Genomic DNA, 19,243 nt, shown 5'->3' on the forward strand with positions numbered 1-19,243 from the left:
TGTTGTTTCATAAATGTTTAATGTTTGTTTTTAAAATAGTACTGTTTAAACAAGAGAAAAAAGTATCTACACATACACGGTCTCCTTGGACACTGGCAAAAGAACTTACATTACAGACAGACCCATGAACACCACGTTCAACATTTAGGAATACTGAAAATCCTAACATTGATTAACCATTTTAATAATGAAAAGAATGTGCTCTCATACCAAAGCAAAGAGATACTATTCCAGGCATGCAAATGTGTACCCACCTTCTCAGAAGAAGACTCCAAAAGCCCAGAAGCTCCAGATAACATTTTCACTGCTCCTGTGGAAATTAACCAAAAGCCAAAAAAGGGAATAATGTGCTTGTTAAAGCAAATTCAGTGCTCATAGCAAAATCCCTCTTTCTGACCATCTGGTGAGTTCGGCTGTTATCTTCCCAAGTCTGAGGCCTTTCTGATGCTTTTCCCATCTGTACTGAAATTTTTCAAACCCCAAATCATTTAAAATAGTCAGGAAGAAGCTTAAAACGGAATGAAAACAGCTATGGTTGAACATACAGTGAATGCAGGTATCACACCAGGCTTTTTAAGAACTAGGATACCAGAACTTATGCATTTGATGCTTTGGTCTTGCATGCTAACCTTTTAAGTACAGTGTTTAACCTTATCTTACATCTTTGAGTTCTGAAACACAAATTTAACCCTCAGAGGAAGAAAACAGGTATATTAATATCTTTGATGATCTCTCTTCTATAGACACTGCAGCCAGCCTCAAGAAGGCTGCCCACATCTGTCTTCTACCAAATGCCAAACACATCAAATGTGCATTATATAAAGTACTGTAGCAAACGTAGATATGGAATTTCTCCCCAGTAGCCAAATTGAATCCATTGCATTTGTTGCACTGAATGCATGAAATACAAGGATGAATTATTTTTGTAATCTTACCTTGGATGTTTTGGCTAGAGGTACAATCAAGATATTGGTTTTAAACCTCTCTTGTATACTTGGTGAAGTAATATAATCTTTGAAACTAACTGCCAAAGGACATGAACTGTACAAAGTCCTTGAAAAGCACCATATTAAATGGGTATAATTGCATTAAGCCTTCAGTTCTTATAACAAAAAGCAGTCACCAACGATCCTTTGCTAATGGACTTCGTTGTCCTGTTCTTCTGCAAACCAGGTATTTCTAGATACCTACCTTTCAAGTACATAGAAATCGAGTCCTCTCAGCTGATCATCTGCTATTTTTCTTTTCTTTCCGCTTTTCAAATCTGACAGATGAATAGCCTAATGTGTTTCCTGATGTGAGGATCATGCCTACTGTTTCTTTATTGGCTAGCTGCTACCAGGCTTTTGCGTGTTTTTACTAGTCTTCACAGCTACTGCTACCACTGAAATGTTATTTGCTTCAAGTTTTACATTCACCAATCAAACTAACAGGGTTGTATTTCAACTATTTCACTGCTGCTTAGAAGCTAGCTCAAGCTCCTTCACAAATAAGTTTCTCAAAGTATTTTATTAAGAATTGAAAACAATACCTTATATATGTGCTTTGCTCTCTCTAAACTGAATATTGTACAGTAAGCCTATTGGTAAAAGAAATGAAGTAGCTCTGGTACAGCTTTTATTTGCTGTAGCTACTCAACCATCCTCCAACATCTGCTCTAATAATTTTCATGGCTCAGCTCTCTGCATCCCCAGTTGCTATAGGAGCATTCTGGGAACAATTACAGCAACTTAACCAGAATTGCTAACTTAAAAGTATTCAGCCTTCTCACTCCAAGAAGAGCCTAAGAAGAAGTGGTGGTAGGATCAGAAACCAAAACCCAAGAATTAACACTACATACAGAGTCTTCATTTTCTACTCTAAGACAAAGTAACAGCCTGTAGCTGTTTTGCTTTATTTTGTGCTTTATTTTGCTCAGGTTGGTTACAGCCAAGAATACATCTATGCTGGTTAACAGAAAAGGTGGCCTAGCAACTATAAACTTGCATCTCTCTTCAAGTTGTTCTGTATTCTCAGCGTGGTCACACACCCTATTTGTACTTATTCTGTGTAGGGGGCAAAAGAGGAATGAATTCTTTCCCAGATAATGATTTTGCTCCCTTCGCCTTTCTGTAATGTTCTGAAAGAGTAATAAACCAACACAATACTACATTAAGTGCCCCAGAAAAACCTATCTCAAGTGGTATCTCCTGCATTTTTTCAGGGGAAAAATGTCTGTGTTCTGCGACACGCTATGCAGACATTCTTGCTCATGTAATTATAGTCTCAGAAGAAGTAAGTTTGCAACTCTAAACCTTTCACTACACTAAAGAAGTATAATTTTAGCATGCCTTGCGATGTACTGGGTTGGTGGAAAGTTGTCTCTTTAAATAAATAACTTCCATCATCATTACTTTCCCTTGATATTTTGAAGAAAAAAAAAAGAAGGAAAAAAAAAACCAAAACCACTTGGGATTTACCAGTCTAAGAAAATAGCTAAGAAAGTAGGCAAATACAAATTATCTGTGGTAATGGGGAAAAATTAAGATCTTGGTGCAGCTTCACTTAGATACTAATTTATTTCTGCTCCTACCAAGAATTAAGAAGTGGCAGTGACCCTATATCTCAATCTGCTACTTGTAACTTCTACCAGTAAGATAGACACGTATTTGAAAAAACTAGTAACAGAACACTGGTTGATACATTACTTCCCCAGCAGAGTCGCCATTTAAAATAAACATACAACCCTCCCAAAAGCCCATACGCTGCTTAGTAAAATCTCAAAGAAATGATTCCAGCAAGCTGGAAACAAGATTTACCTGCTCAAGGGACTACCAGAATAATAATAATAATCATAATAACATACAGTATTTTGTCTAAACCATGAAAACTTTTGTTTTTAAAGTTTTCAGCAAAATTTAAATATTTGAAGGCCGTTTCTACATTCCAAATAGAGCCACAGATGTTAAAAGAAACCTGCAAAAATAACTTACAATACATAGAATGCCAGCAGCTTTTCCACTCTTCTACTGCCTCTTAATAAAAAAACTGTTCTGCCACAGACTTCACCCAAGAGAACGTTCTTTCTGCCAGCCTCCAACATGGCAAAGTAAAAGTTGCAGTATAAAATAAATGCCTGGAGTTGATTCATCACCCTTGTAATTTACTAGGTATTTGTGCTGGCTTTGAAGATGCGTAAAAACAGAAAAATTCAAGTAGACTTATTTATTTCCTATCAGCAGCTTTCTAAAAATCAAGAGAAAGGCACTTCTCCCTTATGCAGCTTGTAAAGAACTAGTCCAGGAAGGAGAGATCATGTTATATTGCACTATTCAAACACATAAATAAATTCCCCTCCATTAACTCACCCCTCCTCCTGAGGATCTGAAGTCAAGCATCCAAAGCCAGCCTAGAACTTAAGGCTTCCCAGTCAGTGCACTATGCTACAGCTCTGCCAGCACAGGGGACCAGTACGGTAGATAATCATTTACTGCATGCCTCTGAAAACCACAGCAAAAATAAATAAATAAATAGATACATAAACAAAATAGATAGATATATATATACATGCCATTTCACAAAACCTTAATGAAAACAACAAACACCTCCACCTATATGCCTACATGTCAGTCTACCACCATTCATTTTGTTCCTACACATCCCAGCAGTTCTAGGAGTATTTTGTACTCCTACCTTAAAAAAAAAAAAAAAGAAGAAACCACAAATAAACCTTTCAATGTGGAATACTGTCAGTCCACTCAGGCACAGGACAACTATTTGACCAAAGGGCATGAAAAGAAGTATTATTTAACTTGTAACAAATGAACACTTAGCTTCTGGAAAGCTGAAGGCAAATACAAGCTAACGACTCTTCCCTTCTCATTTGCAAAGTTCTTGCTTTCCTTTGGAGCCTCATTACTGGCCAGCAGAGCTGTGTGCTGAACACCAATGCTATTGGATTTGTGTTGATGTCCTTTCCACCAAAATAAAGTTAATCAACAGCACTTCCCACACAGGTAAGACAGTATTGAATGAGGATGTCTGAAGTAGATCGTACAAATGAGTTTTTCTACCACTGCATATACTGAGACCTTCTTGAAAATGGATCTGAGAAATGAAACCAGCCAGCTGGTCTGTATTCCAAAACATCATCATTTCAATGCAGATCTGCAGGAAAAGAAAAGAAAAAAAAACAACCAGCCTTCCCTTCCTATCTCCCCTCCCTGCACTGACATCCTTCAATACAAGGCAGGCAACCTTAGATCCCCTGTCTGCCACGTTAGATTTACAAGGAACCAGGCACTTCACTGAGGAAACTGATAAGAAGACAAAAGTAGAATATTCAGCTGTCAACTGTGAACAAACAAGCTCAGATATATAATCAGACATTTATAGAAAAACGAGAAACAACTACAAAGAACTTTAAAAAAGAATGGAGTTTTAACAATCTCTACCCATCACCGAACTTCCAATTATCAAAAGCAGATTAAACCTTGTTTTCTTTGTTTTTGACAGCAAATGGTTATTTGAAGAAAGTAGGGCAACGATACTAACAAATTCTCCTTAAATGTAATGCGGAACTGCTTAAAATTGAAAAGCAGTCAAAAACGCTCTCAAAAGTTCCTCCTTTCTTAATTATGTTTTTAGGTGGGGTTTATTTGACTACATAACCTAGCTTTACAAATTCAGACTGCACTCTTATATTTCTAATATAAAAAGCACAATAACAACTCTGAAAAATGTTTAATATCTTTACACAGTCATGGAAACAGAAGAAAAAATGCCATTTTCCTCCCTCTGAAAGTTCACGTGCTGGTAGTGATTACAGACATATGAATGAACTCTGCTTGTTTCCCTCCCTCCTTTACAAAAGGCTTAAGATTTCAAACAAAATTCCAGCGATGATGTTGACAGAAGTTCTTCCACTGGCTTCAGCTGGGAATAAATCATGTTTTTACTGAGCAGGCTAACTGTGGAGTATCTTCATTCTCTACAGCTTCTCAATTTTATGAACTACCACAGGAGGCAGAATGTACTTGAAATTAAGCACTTTCCTAGAGCTACAAAAAAAAAAAAAAAAAAAAAAAAAAGTCTTGTTGAACACAGTATGTTTATTTTTTAAACCATTTACAAATAAAAATGTGCAATTTATCCAAGCAAATACATTTAATACTTCAGTTTTTAACGAGCTATACAAATGAAAACCGTTACTCCAGAGCTTTTGCTAGCTCTAGGATCGTTCAGGGTAGGCATGCATGTGTCTCTATCACATGAAGCGAGTCCAATTCCTGACACCAGGGTTCTGATCTTCTACTTCTTCAGAGCTGGTCAGCTGCTAAACGATTTAACACAAACAGTTACTGGATCACAATACAATGAAAGAGAGCCCATTTCAAAACATGTAAGTGACCTCAATATGTCTGGTCCAGGTGTCAGGCCACAGAGCCTTACCGATTAGTCTTCTTCTCCAAAAGCCAGTCGGACAGATTTTCTCCCCTTGATTAGTGATGTGGCATCCATAAACGTGTTTATACAATACAATGGAACAGCTTAAGTACAGATGTAACACAGCAGCGATTACAAATCACAAAGACAGATAAACAAACAAAAGATTAATCACATTTCTTGCATTTCAAACAATGAAAGTAAACAAAACCATGCATTACAGTTTAAAACAATGTTCAGTTTTAGTTCTTCTGCAAGTCTCCATTTCCTCAAGTTCTAAATTGCTGTTCTTGAGCTTGTCCCAGAGGTCGGACTACTTGCGATGCTACTGACAGAAGCAAGGTGAGCGGGAAATCATCCAGAAATGTTCAAAGAACAGAAGCCCCCAAAATAAACAACAAAGACGCACGCATTATAAACGAGAGATTCCATTTTAATAGCAGAAGTGTAGAAAAGAAATTGGCAAAAAAATTCACATGAAAAAACATTTTACACAGTTGACTATGTACAGAATAACATACGTGTCTGGTTTCTGATGGTGTTAAGTTCCAATTTAGCCGTGTCCTACGATGCTACTATGTCCTAGGTGCTCCTGCTCAGGCAGGGGGATCAGACTAGATGATCTTTTGAGGTCCTTTCCAATCCCTGATATTCTGTGATTTTGTGATGCAAAGTGCGCCCAAACACCTCAACTGGAACAAAACAAACAAAAAAACCCATACACATCATCCCGGCTCCGGCTCCTCAAATATTGGGGCTGCCTGGGTTCATTTCAACCCACTGGGCTTTCTGCTAAGCTTTCAGTCATTCCTTAATGTGTTGTAGATTCCAAACTACTGTCAGTGGTTTCTGTTTGCTCAGTCTTCTTACTCTGGATAGCGCATAGTCCCTTGCCTCCTAAGCCATCCTCCTTTCCATGAGTTTCTTTGAGTCCAGGAAGCAACGTTTCCACACAACCAGATGCTGGACTTTGTCTGCTGTCTCCATCACAACTCAGTGATAGCATTTCAGCAGCACCACCTTTGCTCTCCTCCACTTGCCGAAGGCTTTCAGACATGGTAGAAATGCCCTGCATTTCTGGAACTGGCATGATTGCTTTCATAGTGTCATTGTTTGAGGGTTGCAATCCAAGCTGAGATGCAGCTGTTTGAGAAACCTGGGTGCAAAGTTTATCTTCCCAACTACCAGAAGTAAGCGTGGCATAATCAGTAACCTCTGTTTCATCCACTGTTTTTCCAATGCCCAGCTTGCTCAGTTTGTTTGAATCCAGTTTAACGGATGCAATAGTTTCTAGTTTTGAAACTTCTTTCACATTCGTATTTAAAACTCCTGCTGGAAGGATACTGATGTCTTCATGTATTGTCTTAGTATTTCCCAGATTAAAATCTGTGCTTTTGAACTCTAGCTCTGCTTTCTCAGAGGGGGTCTCACTGCATTTTGTATTTTCTGATCTCAAGGAATCTTTCTTGTTATCCTCACTAACACTTAGAGAGAGACTTTCAGACTGCTTGGTATTAAATCCTGAGTGAGTGGTATTCAGACTAAAGTCATTGGCTGCTGAGGTTCTTACAGCCTCACACTTTGCTTGCTTGTTGAGAGCCTCTTCTGAAAAATGCTGATTGAAATCTGCTGATAAAGCAACTGCTGACTCTTGAACAAGATCAGAAAAACCCGCCATTCCTTCTTTTGCATCTCTCTTAGCAAAAATATCACCTAACATTTCATCAGATCCAGTGTGTCCTAGTGACTTCTTTTCAACTTCAACTACTAATTCTACACTGGATCTGAGTTCAACAATGCTTGCTGAGCAGGCATTGACTAACCAAGCAACCTCCTGCCTTTGGGTTTGCTTATCTAATACTGCATGGCCTGACAGTTCTGGTCTAACTTTTTCTTGTGCTTCTAATGTGCTACTTCTAGATTTTGTGTTGCTAAGAGATGTCTCTGGCTCTATTTCTGTCAATTCTGAAGCACTAATTTTATTAGAATTATTTTTCTTTTCTACATTTGGAGTGTTTGATAATTTCCAACCACTTTCAGAACAAGAACTGGTTGCCATTACCTGTTCTTCTCTTTTACTGGTTCTGGAAGCATCCCACTCAGCAGGACTTCTTGTCAATTCTGAAATCTTATTTTGGGCTTCTGAAATCTGGCGAGTTTTGCCAAGGACTCCTGGTACTTCCAAAGCCACACTGTTTGGGTTCACATCTTTTAAGGAGGCATCAATAGAATTTTGCTCTGTCAGTACTGCTAGTAAAGGTTTTTCTTTTGAAATGTTCTGAGAATCACTGAGCAAGTGTGGACTATGAGTTTCTGATACAGTTCTACAGCTATCACTTAAATTTTCCTCTTCCAAATGGGGATCTCCCAGATTTTGAATTTCAATCTGTTCTAGCATAAGCTCAGGCTTTACTGCTTTTATTTCCCAGTCTTTCATCTCTTTGTCTTTCTCCAAAATGCCAGAGGCATTTGAGTTACTAACTGCAATTTCATTTGCATCGTCCTGTTCAACTCTCTCTTGGATCTCTGTTCTCTGCAGATCACAGAACTCCTTGCTGCCTGCTTGCACTTGACTTGCTATATCCACAAGTCCCTTCTCTGCAGGCATCTGAATATGAGAAGCAGGTTTTGCTTCTAGCAGTTCTGTGACTGACATTTCTGGCAGCTGAGGCTGAAATATCTTCTCATTCCTTTCAGCGTGATTCTCATCAAGAATCCAACTGCCCATTACTTGATTACTACACTGTAAAGAATCCCCATCTTTCAATTTAATCTGAATATCTGTTGTAAGAGCCTGGAATTTTTTACCTACATCCTTCTGAATACCACTTTCAGTGTCAGCACTCATCTCAAAATTAGGTATTAAAGTCTCCTGAAAACCAGTTTTCTCCATTACTGAGCCTGTCTCAGCTGAGTGGGCCTGGCTAACTTCAGTAGCCACATTCTGAGAGTCCTCTTTAAAGGAGGACAAGCTACTGTCTGTTCTAGAGTTCGCAGGAAAATCTGCAGGTTTTGCTAGGTTAGAGTTTTCTCCATTTGGAAGTGTAGAACTTACAAGCTTGCTGTCAGCTGAACCCTTTCCACCACTACTGTAGAAAATATCATAGAGATCCTTAGCATTGGCAGTGGCCAGGCAAGAGTTTCGCTTCTCTATTTTTTTTGCCTGCTCACTAAAGGCGGTTGAAGGTGGTGGTGGAGGAGGAGGCCTTACAGGCATCGCTAACATTGTCTGTTCACTTTCAGACACACCTGGAGCTACTTCATCTGCAGGAATGACAGCAGTGGGCTGGACTGCAGGTGGAGGAGGTGGGGGAGGCGGTATATCAGAAGTCTGAGAAGATTCACTTTTCTCTGGCGCTTTCAAATCCTCCTCTGGCCCTTTTAATATTACCTCTTCTCCTCCAAAAGCTTTTGAGATAATATCTGGAGGCAGCAGAAGATCTGCATTCGTTTCTTTTACCACGGGTAGTGGTTTGGTGGTGGCTCCAGAGGATTTGATGGATAAAAAAGTGTTCAAAGGTGCTGGTTTGCTAACTGTTGCAGTAGTAGACTTCCTGAAAATCATAGTGGGGACTGGAAGGTTGGGTAGAATTTTTGACTGCGTTGATGTATAAGCAACTGGTGTCCACGGGCTGGTGTGTGGAATAACAGTTTTCCCAGACAGCTTGATTTCAATGGACTTGGCATGGAGTTTCCCCGACTGAAACTTGTTCTCCTCTTTGTTTCCCTCCGTGCTCTCCTCCTTTGGAATAGCTACTCCTGGGGCTTTATCCTCTCTCTCTGCCTTTTTCCAGCTGAATTTCCCAAATGATGTCTGACTCGGTGATTCCTTTTTAGATTCCTCCTTCTTTTCTTCTTTTTTGTCCTCTTTCTTCTCTTCCTTCTTCAGTTTAAGCTTAATACCCATTTTTCGCCCAGAAGAATCTGTTTTGTCTTGAGTTTCACTAGCTCCTTCTCCAAGCTCTGGGGTGTTCTTTGTTTCCTCTTTCTTTATTATTTTTGCTTTCTTCTCATCCTTCTCTTCTTTCTGTTTCTCAACTAGTTTCCTCTTCAGTTCATTCTGACGCCTGCGCTCCGTTTCCAGAACTACAGCCAGTCCAGCCTGACGGTCTAGATTTCTCCTTTCTTCATAGAGCGGGTTCTCATCTATGTATTTCTAAGGAAATAAATGGCACGGTTTTAGCAACTATTTCAAGGAAAAATATAACATCAAGTCAGTTCTGTAACAGCTTTGCCTTGTTAAGTAAGTGCCTTCTCAACACTGAGAGAGCTGAGAACTTTTTCCCACTGAGAAACTGAGATGCCACAAACTCCACATCCCGTAGTTTAATGTAGATTGAGTGGTGGCTTCCAGCAGTGCTGTCATTCTGTAGAGTTTGAAAATCAACACTGGTACTTAAACACAATTTAATCTTATGCAGAGGAAAGATTAATCTCTATGTAGTGGGAAGTTCTGCTTAGTTAGTTCACTGCAATACAGTAAAAAATAACTGGATACACCATGTCAAATGGAATTCTTCAGGAAAAGATGATAGAGCAAATAAAAACTAACAAAAGGAATCACTCACTCCTGGTACGTCAGTTACCAACCTTATATTTTTCATTGTGAGGATGACTTTTCACATGCTGCTCAGCTGAGATTTGATCTCCAAAAAATTCATGACAGAGTTGGCAGTAATAACCAGTGATGGGAATCAGAAACTCAGACCCTGAAAAAGGCCAAAGGAAACACTCAGAGGAAGCAAAATTTAAAGGATGCCAAGTTTTTAACAAAGACAAATAAGTGCATCAAAAAATAACAGCAAAACCTCCAGCAATGTTCCTGTTCACATTTTTGAAACTGAATTTGGTGGATTTTATGCTTACAGTATGGTAAATACCACTAGTAGGAGCAATAATATAGAGTGAAGAAGCTTGATTATTGTGATTCAAAAATACCAGTGCTCTTCACAATGTAACAGCCAGTCTCGATACAAATAGGCTAATACTTTCAGTAGTTTTCATCTATCTTCCATCTTTGTGGTATAGTCTCCTCAAATAATAAACCCCTGGTTTATAAAAGGAACACTGAAGTTTAGTAAAAGTGCATCCCTGTGCCTGCAGAACCTGCTGCAGTTATCTAACATACTGCAGATCCTACCAAGTACTCATCAGTACTTTTTCAGGGACACCTCTACACAAAATGTGCTCAATGGAAGAGTCTGCTACAAGGCTGTGTGGAGTACTTCACAAGATGTGCTCAAACACAGCAAGACTTTGTGGTCATATTCTGATCTGAATTGTAATATGTTAGTACAAACAACTTTAGGACTACATTGGAAAAAAGTAGTACCAGCATTCAACCAGTATTCAAAATAAGGAATTAAATTCTAAAGAAAAAAGAAGGAACCATACTATGTTTTCCTACATTCTTGCTCCTTTTCCACAGAATGACCAGGAAATTAAATCATCTGCCATTTACTAATAATACAGTATCTATATGTGCTCCTGTAACTACAGAAAGTTTTGAAATTCCCTTCTCTGAGTAACTGGAACCTGCTGGAGGGCTAAGGGAGAAGAAATTCATGTTTTAAAAAAATTAACATACCTTTGGCAGGAACAGTTATCTTATCAATGCGCTTTATGGAGTCTTGTTTGGTCTCACTCTGGGTCTTCGAAGCCCAAGGTCTGTTGTAAGGATCCAGGGTCTATTTGCACAGTGACAGAGGTATACAGGCTCACATATTACACTAGCAAGGCAACTATGCTTGTTGTTTGTTTTTTTTTTCCTTTTTAACATCCTTCCAGAACACTGAACATTAAAATCAATGTGCAATTATACAAAGGAGCTAGGTTTTTCACTTTTCCCTCCCTTTTTGTAATTTATGTGAGAATAACCAGTGAAGAGGGTAAGACGTAAACAATATCGAAAGACAGGCAAACACAAAACAAAAATATCAAACACTAGGTCCCAAGTGAACTGAATACAAGCCCCGCTTACACTAGTCGAAACACACCAGTAGCTGTACAAACTGCTTGAGTCCAATATCTTTGAATTTGATAAACAGCTTCTTGCGTTCATTACTTCAGTTTTTCTTGTAAAATGTAGTTCTGTGATGTATGTTTCAGGGCTAATATTTACAGCAAAATGAAATGCACGTAGTGAAGGAAGCCTGTCACATACCTGTCTGTGTTTCTTATTATGCATATGTGTGAAAAAATCAAACATGGTCCCGCAGATGGTGTTGCAGTCTTTGCACCAGTGGTTCCCTGCATCATAATATTCATAAATATTGGCCAACTGGAAAGGATGTTTGGAGGATTGTGAAGAGGATTCTGCCGGCTTTGGGCTTCTGCCTCTGGATTTTTCATTAGTTGGTTTTGATTCCTAAATTGAACGAAAGGAAATATTTATCTAAGACAAGGTAGGACAGATATAATGCTCTGGAACTCAGATCTTGCCTCCAGTAGAAGCCACACGCACACAAAAAAAAGTATATATCACCTGCTTTTCAGCGCCCAGGCTAAATCCACTCTTTCAGAAAGCTGGTATTGCCGATTAAGATGCAGCGTGGTCACAGTGAAGAACTTCCAGTAAGACTCCCGGATGTAATGGCTGGATGGTTGTAGGTTGTAATCAAGGAACGAAATGAACAAATCCCCTAAGGCATGCACCTTTCCCATTTTATGGGTTTCACACAAGGATCTCAATAGTTTCAATTTATAATACTAGCCAACAGTACCTGCAACACCTAAAAGCACTTAGAAGTTCTGCTAGGAACATCTAGAAGTTACCGTAAAAGTAGGTTGGATGAAAGTAGAATGGAAAAGGAAGTAAAAATTAGTTGACTAAAAGTAATTAAATCAATCATTTAATCAGATTATTTGAGAGCGCCTGAATTCTCTAACGGACTCATTGCTTAACAGTAATAAAGTTCTGTTAATTACCTAAGTACATACAGAAAAGCATCTTGTGATTTAAGCATGTGATACTTACACTGATTTGTACAGAAAGATGCCATACAATAATGCACAGACCTTTCAGGACAGTAGCCAAAATCAATACATTTTGCTCAGAATCTTGTTGTATGCTAACACTGTGAGCAGCAAAACAAGTAATCCCTGAAACAAATAATGAACAAGCCCTGCTAATTGAGATTATCATTCTACTGGATAGAGCTAAGTGTATTTTGAGTCATCATTTACGTTCCAAAGTAACAATGGCCCACCATGTTATTATTTCTCATCTGTGTGGCATTCTGGGAAGAACAGCATCTTTCCAAACTTAGCAGGTCCAAGCCAGTTGCATGATTTCCAAGTAATTTGGTAGTGGTGTCAAACAAATTTACTTAAGCAGATTCAAAACCAACAAACAACATCTTACTTGAAATTCCTTCTGATAAACAGGCACAGGTTCTCTCCTAATACCATTCCATGCAACACAAGCAGTAACACAAACAATGAAGAGACATCCTTGCCACTGTGCACTCCAGAAATTTCCACATCCCAATACAATTTAGTTCTTGGTTTAGAGTAAGAAGTGGTCCAGTGAATATTTGCATATATTCTACTTGCAAGAACATAGCAAAGCTGACATTCTCTTAAACAATGAGAAGATCAACTTACGATCAGTAAGAAATGCATGGAAGGATGTTCATGATGTCTAAGAAGTGCTATCTTTTATGTTATTTACAGACCCATACAATATGTATCCTATAAAATACTACCTCAACCAGAGCGTTACAAAACACAGTACTTGTCAAATAGATGAATGACAACCAACTCTAACCCGTTTGTGCTTCTGCAATTAACAAAACATAAACAACTTTCAGATCACGGTATCTTACCTCCACATCAACAGAAACTTGGGGTAAAGCTCAGGGATATCTTTTTAGCACAAGACTAGTGACTACAACACACAAACACGAGCTCAGCAGCAAAAGACCACAAAACAGCTTGCAAAGATGCGGAAAAACATAAATGTTTTTGCCCCTTGATTGGCCAAGTAAACTGGTCTCAGCATCTGAAAGTCTGCACTATCTTTCTTTTCACAAAAACGAAAGTTAACAATCAGAATTATAAGGTGAATCTCAGAGTCTAAGGTCAGCCACCTATGTTCCATGTTAAAATAAGGAACTATAAACAGGGAGCAAGTCATTATGTGTTCAGACAATGTAAACAGTGGAAGTTAAAATAATGAAAGACACATTCACACATACTTTATCTCAAGAAAAGAAAGCAATACAACTTAATGCAATGTAGGATTTAACAGATGTTCTTGTCTACTCATTTGTTCCATGTGGTGTTTGACGCAAATGATTTGTAAAAATAAGTGGATACTAGATTTTGATACAAAAATAAAATGCAAAAACAAGCCTTAAAATGAAAGACGTCTAATGACTTCCCTGAACCAGACCAAGATGAAACATAAGGAAAAGTTTACAAGATTCACCTCTTACCCTAATAACACTTTAATTTCTGGAAAAAAAAATACACTGTAAAGTCAGGTGTATGCAAAAAGCATCTACTATCTCCCACCATCTGTACCAGTGATGTAATTGGTAACACAGCAGAAAGTGACATCATTATTGTCCTGAATGCAGGTACAACCTCTCACATGCTACTATCATCATACACTACTTCCAGAGTGAAAAAAAAATTCTAGAACTTGATAAGCCTCTTCTAGTGTATTCACCACTCAGAGACCAAGTCAGAGAGACCATCATGACACACACCCACATTTCTTAAGAAAGAACATACAGCATATATATAATAATCATGTTAAGCTGACGATCATGTTTAACTCTTGCTGTGATTTATTAACATCATCACCTGGTGAGAAAAATGACACACTCCAAACTTACAAAGAGCTTGGACAAATACCCCTTTTTGGCAGGCCATACTGGAAATATTGTACAGAAAAGAAGTCTGTCGTTCTCAATATGCAGTTGAGACCTAACAGCTACAAACATTTATGCTCCTGTTCAATCCATCCAACACCTCACAAAATCAAGATAAAAAACAGAAAGTGGTACTGAATTGCACAAACTCCGTGGGAAAATATAAACTCCAATTACATTTACTCTCACCTGCATACACAATCAAAAACAGCATATGAGATGTGGTAACAAATGCCATCAAATAAACCTTCTTGAAGGTTTGAATGTTTGGGAGCAGCTGCTCCCCAATGCCCTCCTCTCTTAATGGAAAAATCATCAGTATATAACCTAGAAGATTTTACCTTATTGGAAGAAGTTGCCTTCTCCAGACCTTTTGTGTTTTCTGACTTGCTGTTCTTCTCTGAGGAATCTTTGGTTTCCACAGATGGTTTCCGGGGTTTTTCAAATATGTTAATCCCCAAGATCTGTGCTACTTTGTCAAGCTCAGATTGCTTCTTATCTGCTGCATCAGATTCTTTATGGAGCTCTGAAATCTCCTTCATAATATTCTCTTGAAGTCTGTTCACCTCAACCAACAAGGGGTCTTTGTGACCATCCTTCTCACGTCGTTTTTTCCTCAGCATCTCTCCTGAGCCAATCAAGGAAACAGAAGAGTCGGAAATGCAACAAGAACATTGTCTTAAGATCGATATGACTATTCCAGCAACGAGTAAAATACCCATACAAAATACTACACTTAAATTTTTACTGGGAAAGATGGAACCAACTCGTAGATACATCACTAAATCTGAATTACCTACCTCTGTAGGGGTTTCTTAATATACACCCCTCTCAAAGGCAGCACAGTCCTCAAGAGAAAGAATCAACTTAATAATTACTGTATGATCAAGCAAGCAAAATTATTTTTCATGTTAATCATACATTATAATCTGAAATGATCACCTTCCAGTGGTGAAAGTATTTACTTCTGATAAAAACAAAACTTTTAAAATAACATAAGTTATTAAGATAGAGAGGACTTGTTCTTCTCCATAAAAATTATAAATCTCATAAAAATTAAAAGACATGTTGACATGTCTCCAGTTGCTATTTCTCATTTCTTCTAAAAAAACACTAGAATACATAAACTGCAATTCTTTTAACCTACCAAGCTACTAAAGAAGATTGAAGAGCAGCTGTTTGCTTCAGCGTAACAGTCAGATTTTGACATAATTAATTTTAGTATAGTAATTAGGTCATTGCTTTCTCAAGAGTTCTGCCTATATACTTTGGTCTTCACTTTTAGCAGGTACTGTTGGTGGGGAAAAAAAAAAAAAAGTGGGGAGATGTGCCATACCTTGCTGTTTACGAAGCCTGTCCAGTTCAGTCTTCAGATAATAAAGCTTCTTCTGCCGTGCTTCTCGCTCATTCTTCAGTTTTTCTCTCTCTTCTATCACCTAAACAGATTGCAACAAGATTGGATTTCCTTTTCCACCTACCGTAAGTTAATCAGACTTGTGAAAAGACAGCAAGAACTCAGTTTGTCAGTCAAAACTGCCTGGTTTGATCATTTCTCAAGGCATTGAGACTGGCTGACTATCTTCTTACAGAGCTCATGAAGTCTAATGTTGAACAGCTCTTCAAAACTCACACAGAACCTCTACAGACAGCATATAACTGACAAAAGACCTTACAGCCCACCAGCTTCTCTCCTAATTTCACTTTGCCCAATTTTAGCCATCATTTAGGATTCTGCCTCAATGTGATCTTAACTGTATCACCAAGAACATTCTGCAAGCATCAGTGTCTGAAATTAAACGTGTATGAAGTTTGTTTCTTGCTCAGTCAAGTCTAGCAGGAGGAGTTCATCCATTTGCTTTTCACTAGTTTGAACTGACTCCCACTGAAGAAAACCAGCCAATATGCTGAATTGAAACATGAGAAGTTCTTTCCATTTCCACCCTAAATTTTTTCTAACTAATTTTCCAAGACACAAGTCCCAATTTCTTACCTTCACAATACTCATGAGCATTGCTACTGACTCCTCCCTTGAACAAGCAAAAATTGATCCAAAAATTAGTCCTCACTAGAGAACCACTACTACTATGTCAGTGTAAGTGTTGGCAGGATTCCTGCCTCGAATAAATCTTGCATACACCAATGGGAGAATTTCTACCAACAGCCAGGCAGCTTCTTGAATGCCATAGGATTTTTATTATTTTTAAATTATCAAAGCACCATTTTATCATTTGGGCTTTTCTGGCAGCACAGGGCATCAAATGACGCACAAAGGTTGCCATGTTCCAAGGCATTTAGCAAAGAACTGGACTAAGCCCATACCAAAGAACTCCATAGTGCAGACAAAGACCTGGAAGTCCAGCCAAGACACATAGCTGAGCTACCAGTGCATGTCAGAACAGGAGGAAACCCCCACACCTTTAACTAACAGCTCTTTCAGAAGCACCTAAGTTCCATTAACAACAAAAATTCAACATCATCAGCTGAAGAAATTATTATTCCTGCAAACAGTTAAAATGTACTCATCTGCTCAAATAGCTTTTTGTCTAAATACTTCTATTTAAATCATTTCAAACTAAAAGCAAAGGGAATATATCAGACCATAACTTTGTTTATCCCCCAAACCTCTCTTGGCAATTTGTGCCAGTGCTCAGTCATTCTCACGGTAAAGAATGCATTTTCCCATGTTCAGATGTTTTTCAGTTTGTGACCATCTTGCCCTGTCACTGGGCACTATGGAAAAGAGACTGGCTCTGTCTTTTTCACACCATCCTTTCAGGTATCTGCGTACCTACAAATCTTCAATGATTCGAATATCGAAAGCTCAGTGGAATAAAGTTGAGTATCTTTCTGTAAGCTTTTGTTTGGCCCTAATTAATAACCTGCTAATGTGTGATTTGGGGGGATTTTTAATATATTTTTTAAATTGTTACAGAATAAACAGACAGGTGCCTAGAAATCTTTAACAAAAGCAAATCTAACTACTTCTAAACCGGAACCACTCAGGCTAAAATCAGTGCATTTAAAGAGGAAAAGTTTCTAGCCCAGTAGGCAAGCAGTCTGACATATTTGGATACATTAGAATATACAGCATACCTTCTGCTTTTGAGCGGCTCGATTTTTTTCATCTGATATCTTTTCTGGGGTACTTTTGAGAGGGTGTGAAGATGGACGAAGGGGCACTTTGGAATGAGTAGGAGTAGTAGGGACACGAACAAGCACAGAACCGTCTCTTTTCACATCGGCGGCATCCTTTCTCATAGAGACTGTCTCAATAACCCGGAGGTTGGGACGCGTAGGGTTTGCTGACATGGCCATAGTAAGAAGCCCATGAGCCTCTGGCAATGCAGGATTAGGCTGCTGGGTAGGGGGATACATGGTCCAGCCAGGAGCTGCATAAGCCATATAATGCCCATAAGCATCATATCCTGGAGGGGCCAGTGTGGGAGGTGGATAGTTTGGGGGCATCTGAGTGGTAGTGAACTGGGAATAGTTGGGAATCTGGTATTGGGAAACAGAAGTAGGTGTAGGTGGCAAACTAGCAGGAGCTGGTGGAACTGAGGGAATGAGAGAAACGGAAGGAAGAGGTTGTTCTGGTGCACATGGAGGTATGTCCTGTCCTCCTGGCTTGTTCTTTGTATATTCTGATTTCTGAAGAGAGGATGGATCTTTAGACTGCTGGAAAGAAATGGGAGGTGATGCTGAGTGCTGCTGGCCTGACTCTGGAGAACGAGTGTCACTTCGGCTGCGACGTAAGTCCCAACGGTCTGTTCTGCGAGTATCTGAAGAGCGACGATCGGGAGAACGGGATGCCAACTTTTTGCCATGAAGGCGTTCCTGAGTACGAATGGCTAGTCTCCCAATTTCAGCAACACCAATGTCAAGTCCAATGGTTTTGAGTAAGTCATGAATCTTGGCATACTCAGCATTAGGCTCTTCTAAAGGATCCAGCTTGACAGCTGGAGCAGGAGAAGGAGGAGGTAGGCTCACCTTCTGGTTCATTACCTCACTGCTACAACTCACAGGAGGCTTTTGAACAAGGTGTGATTCACTATTAGTGTCTTCATCCTCATCACCATAAAGAAATTTCTCTTCATCCTCGATGTCAGGAAAACTACGCCTCCTCTTCTCCTGAGCACTGACAGAATCAGCCATCATGCCCAGAATTCGGGAGAAACCACTGCCATCCTGACTGGCCCTCTCATGAGGCAGTAGGAAGTCAGTATGGCGATCAGCAGGCTCTGATTTGGGTTCTATTTTTTCCTTGTGACTTAAGAAGCTTCCAAACTTCTCTTCATAGGTAAAAGTGTCTTTGGGAGCCGCAGAAAGTGGGTTCCACTCATATAAACCATCATGTAACTCTTTGTTTGCAGGCTCCATCACAGAGTCTTTGTTAAATCGCTTGAGAAAGTTCTCCACTTCAGAGGAAAACGGAGCTGTGTTGTTGCTCTGGGGCAAAGGTGAATGACTAGAAAGAAGAGGAAGATCCTTGCTGGGAGCAGGGCTGCTAGAAAACTCCTCGGGCTGAAAGACAGAGAAGTTATTGTTTACTACAGCACTCTCTGAGGGGACTATGTACCTTGTAGAACAAAAGAACATGATCATTTCTCTTCAAGATCATATTTGAAGAGTTACAAAAGACAATTCACAGTTGAAAGAGAAATAAAGATAAAAAAAAATAGTTGTGATTCTAGAACGTCCAGCAATGAAAGCTCACCCCAGAGAACACACAAGATCAGAATTATACTTAACCAACTTTTTGACAAACTTAATAAATGAAACTTTTAAGCTGAAACACTCTGACATAAATTCAGCTATGCTTTGAGTTTAATCACAGACAATTAGGATATAACACTTGAAGACAAGTAAGAGTAACTGTACTGGGAATATTTCCAGTCACTTCTTCAGATATGCATAATTAATATCATATGAAATAGACATGG

At 38.9% G+C, this 19,243-nt stretch overlaps 1 protein-coding gene across 1 annotated transcript in view; it reads right to left on the bottom strand.

Moving 5' to 3' along the window:
- ZNF318 (zinc finger protein 318) overlaps positions 1 to 19,243 on the bottom strand; it is a 30,629-nt gene continuing 11,386 nt past the window's right edge. The window contains exons 4-10 of the mRNA XM_048937544.1: positions 17,397 to 18,824; positions 15,640 to 15,739; positions 14,645 to 14,931; positions 11,588 to 11,791; positions 11,012 to 11,111; positions 10,015 to 10,133; positions 1 to 9,580 (exon numbers count right to left, since the gene is read on the bottom strand). Of these exons, the coding sequence (XP_048793501.1) occupies positions 6,236 to 9,580; positions 10,015 to 10,133; positions 11,012 to 11,111; positions 11,588 to 11,791; positions 14,645 to 14,931; positions 15,640 to 15,739; positions 17,397 to 18,824 (5,583 nt within the window). The 3' untranslated portion in view covers positions 1 to 6,235. The remainder of the gene's footprint in view (positions 9,581 to 10,014; positions 10,134 to 11,011; positions 11,112 to 11,587; positions 11,792 to 14,644; positions 14,932 to 15,639; positions 15,740 to 17,396; positions 18,825 to 19,243) is intronic.

Source organism: Lagopus muta, chromosome 2 (assembly GCF_023343835.1).
Source record: "Lagopus muta isolate bLagMut1 chromosome 2, bLagMut1 primary, whole genome shotgun sequence".
Lineage (NCBI taxonomy): Eukaryota > Metazoa > Chordata > Aves > Galliformes > Phasianidae > Lagopus > Lagopus muta.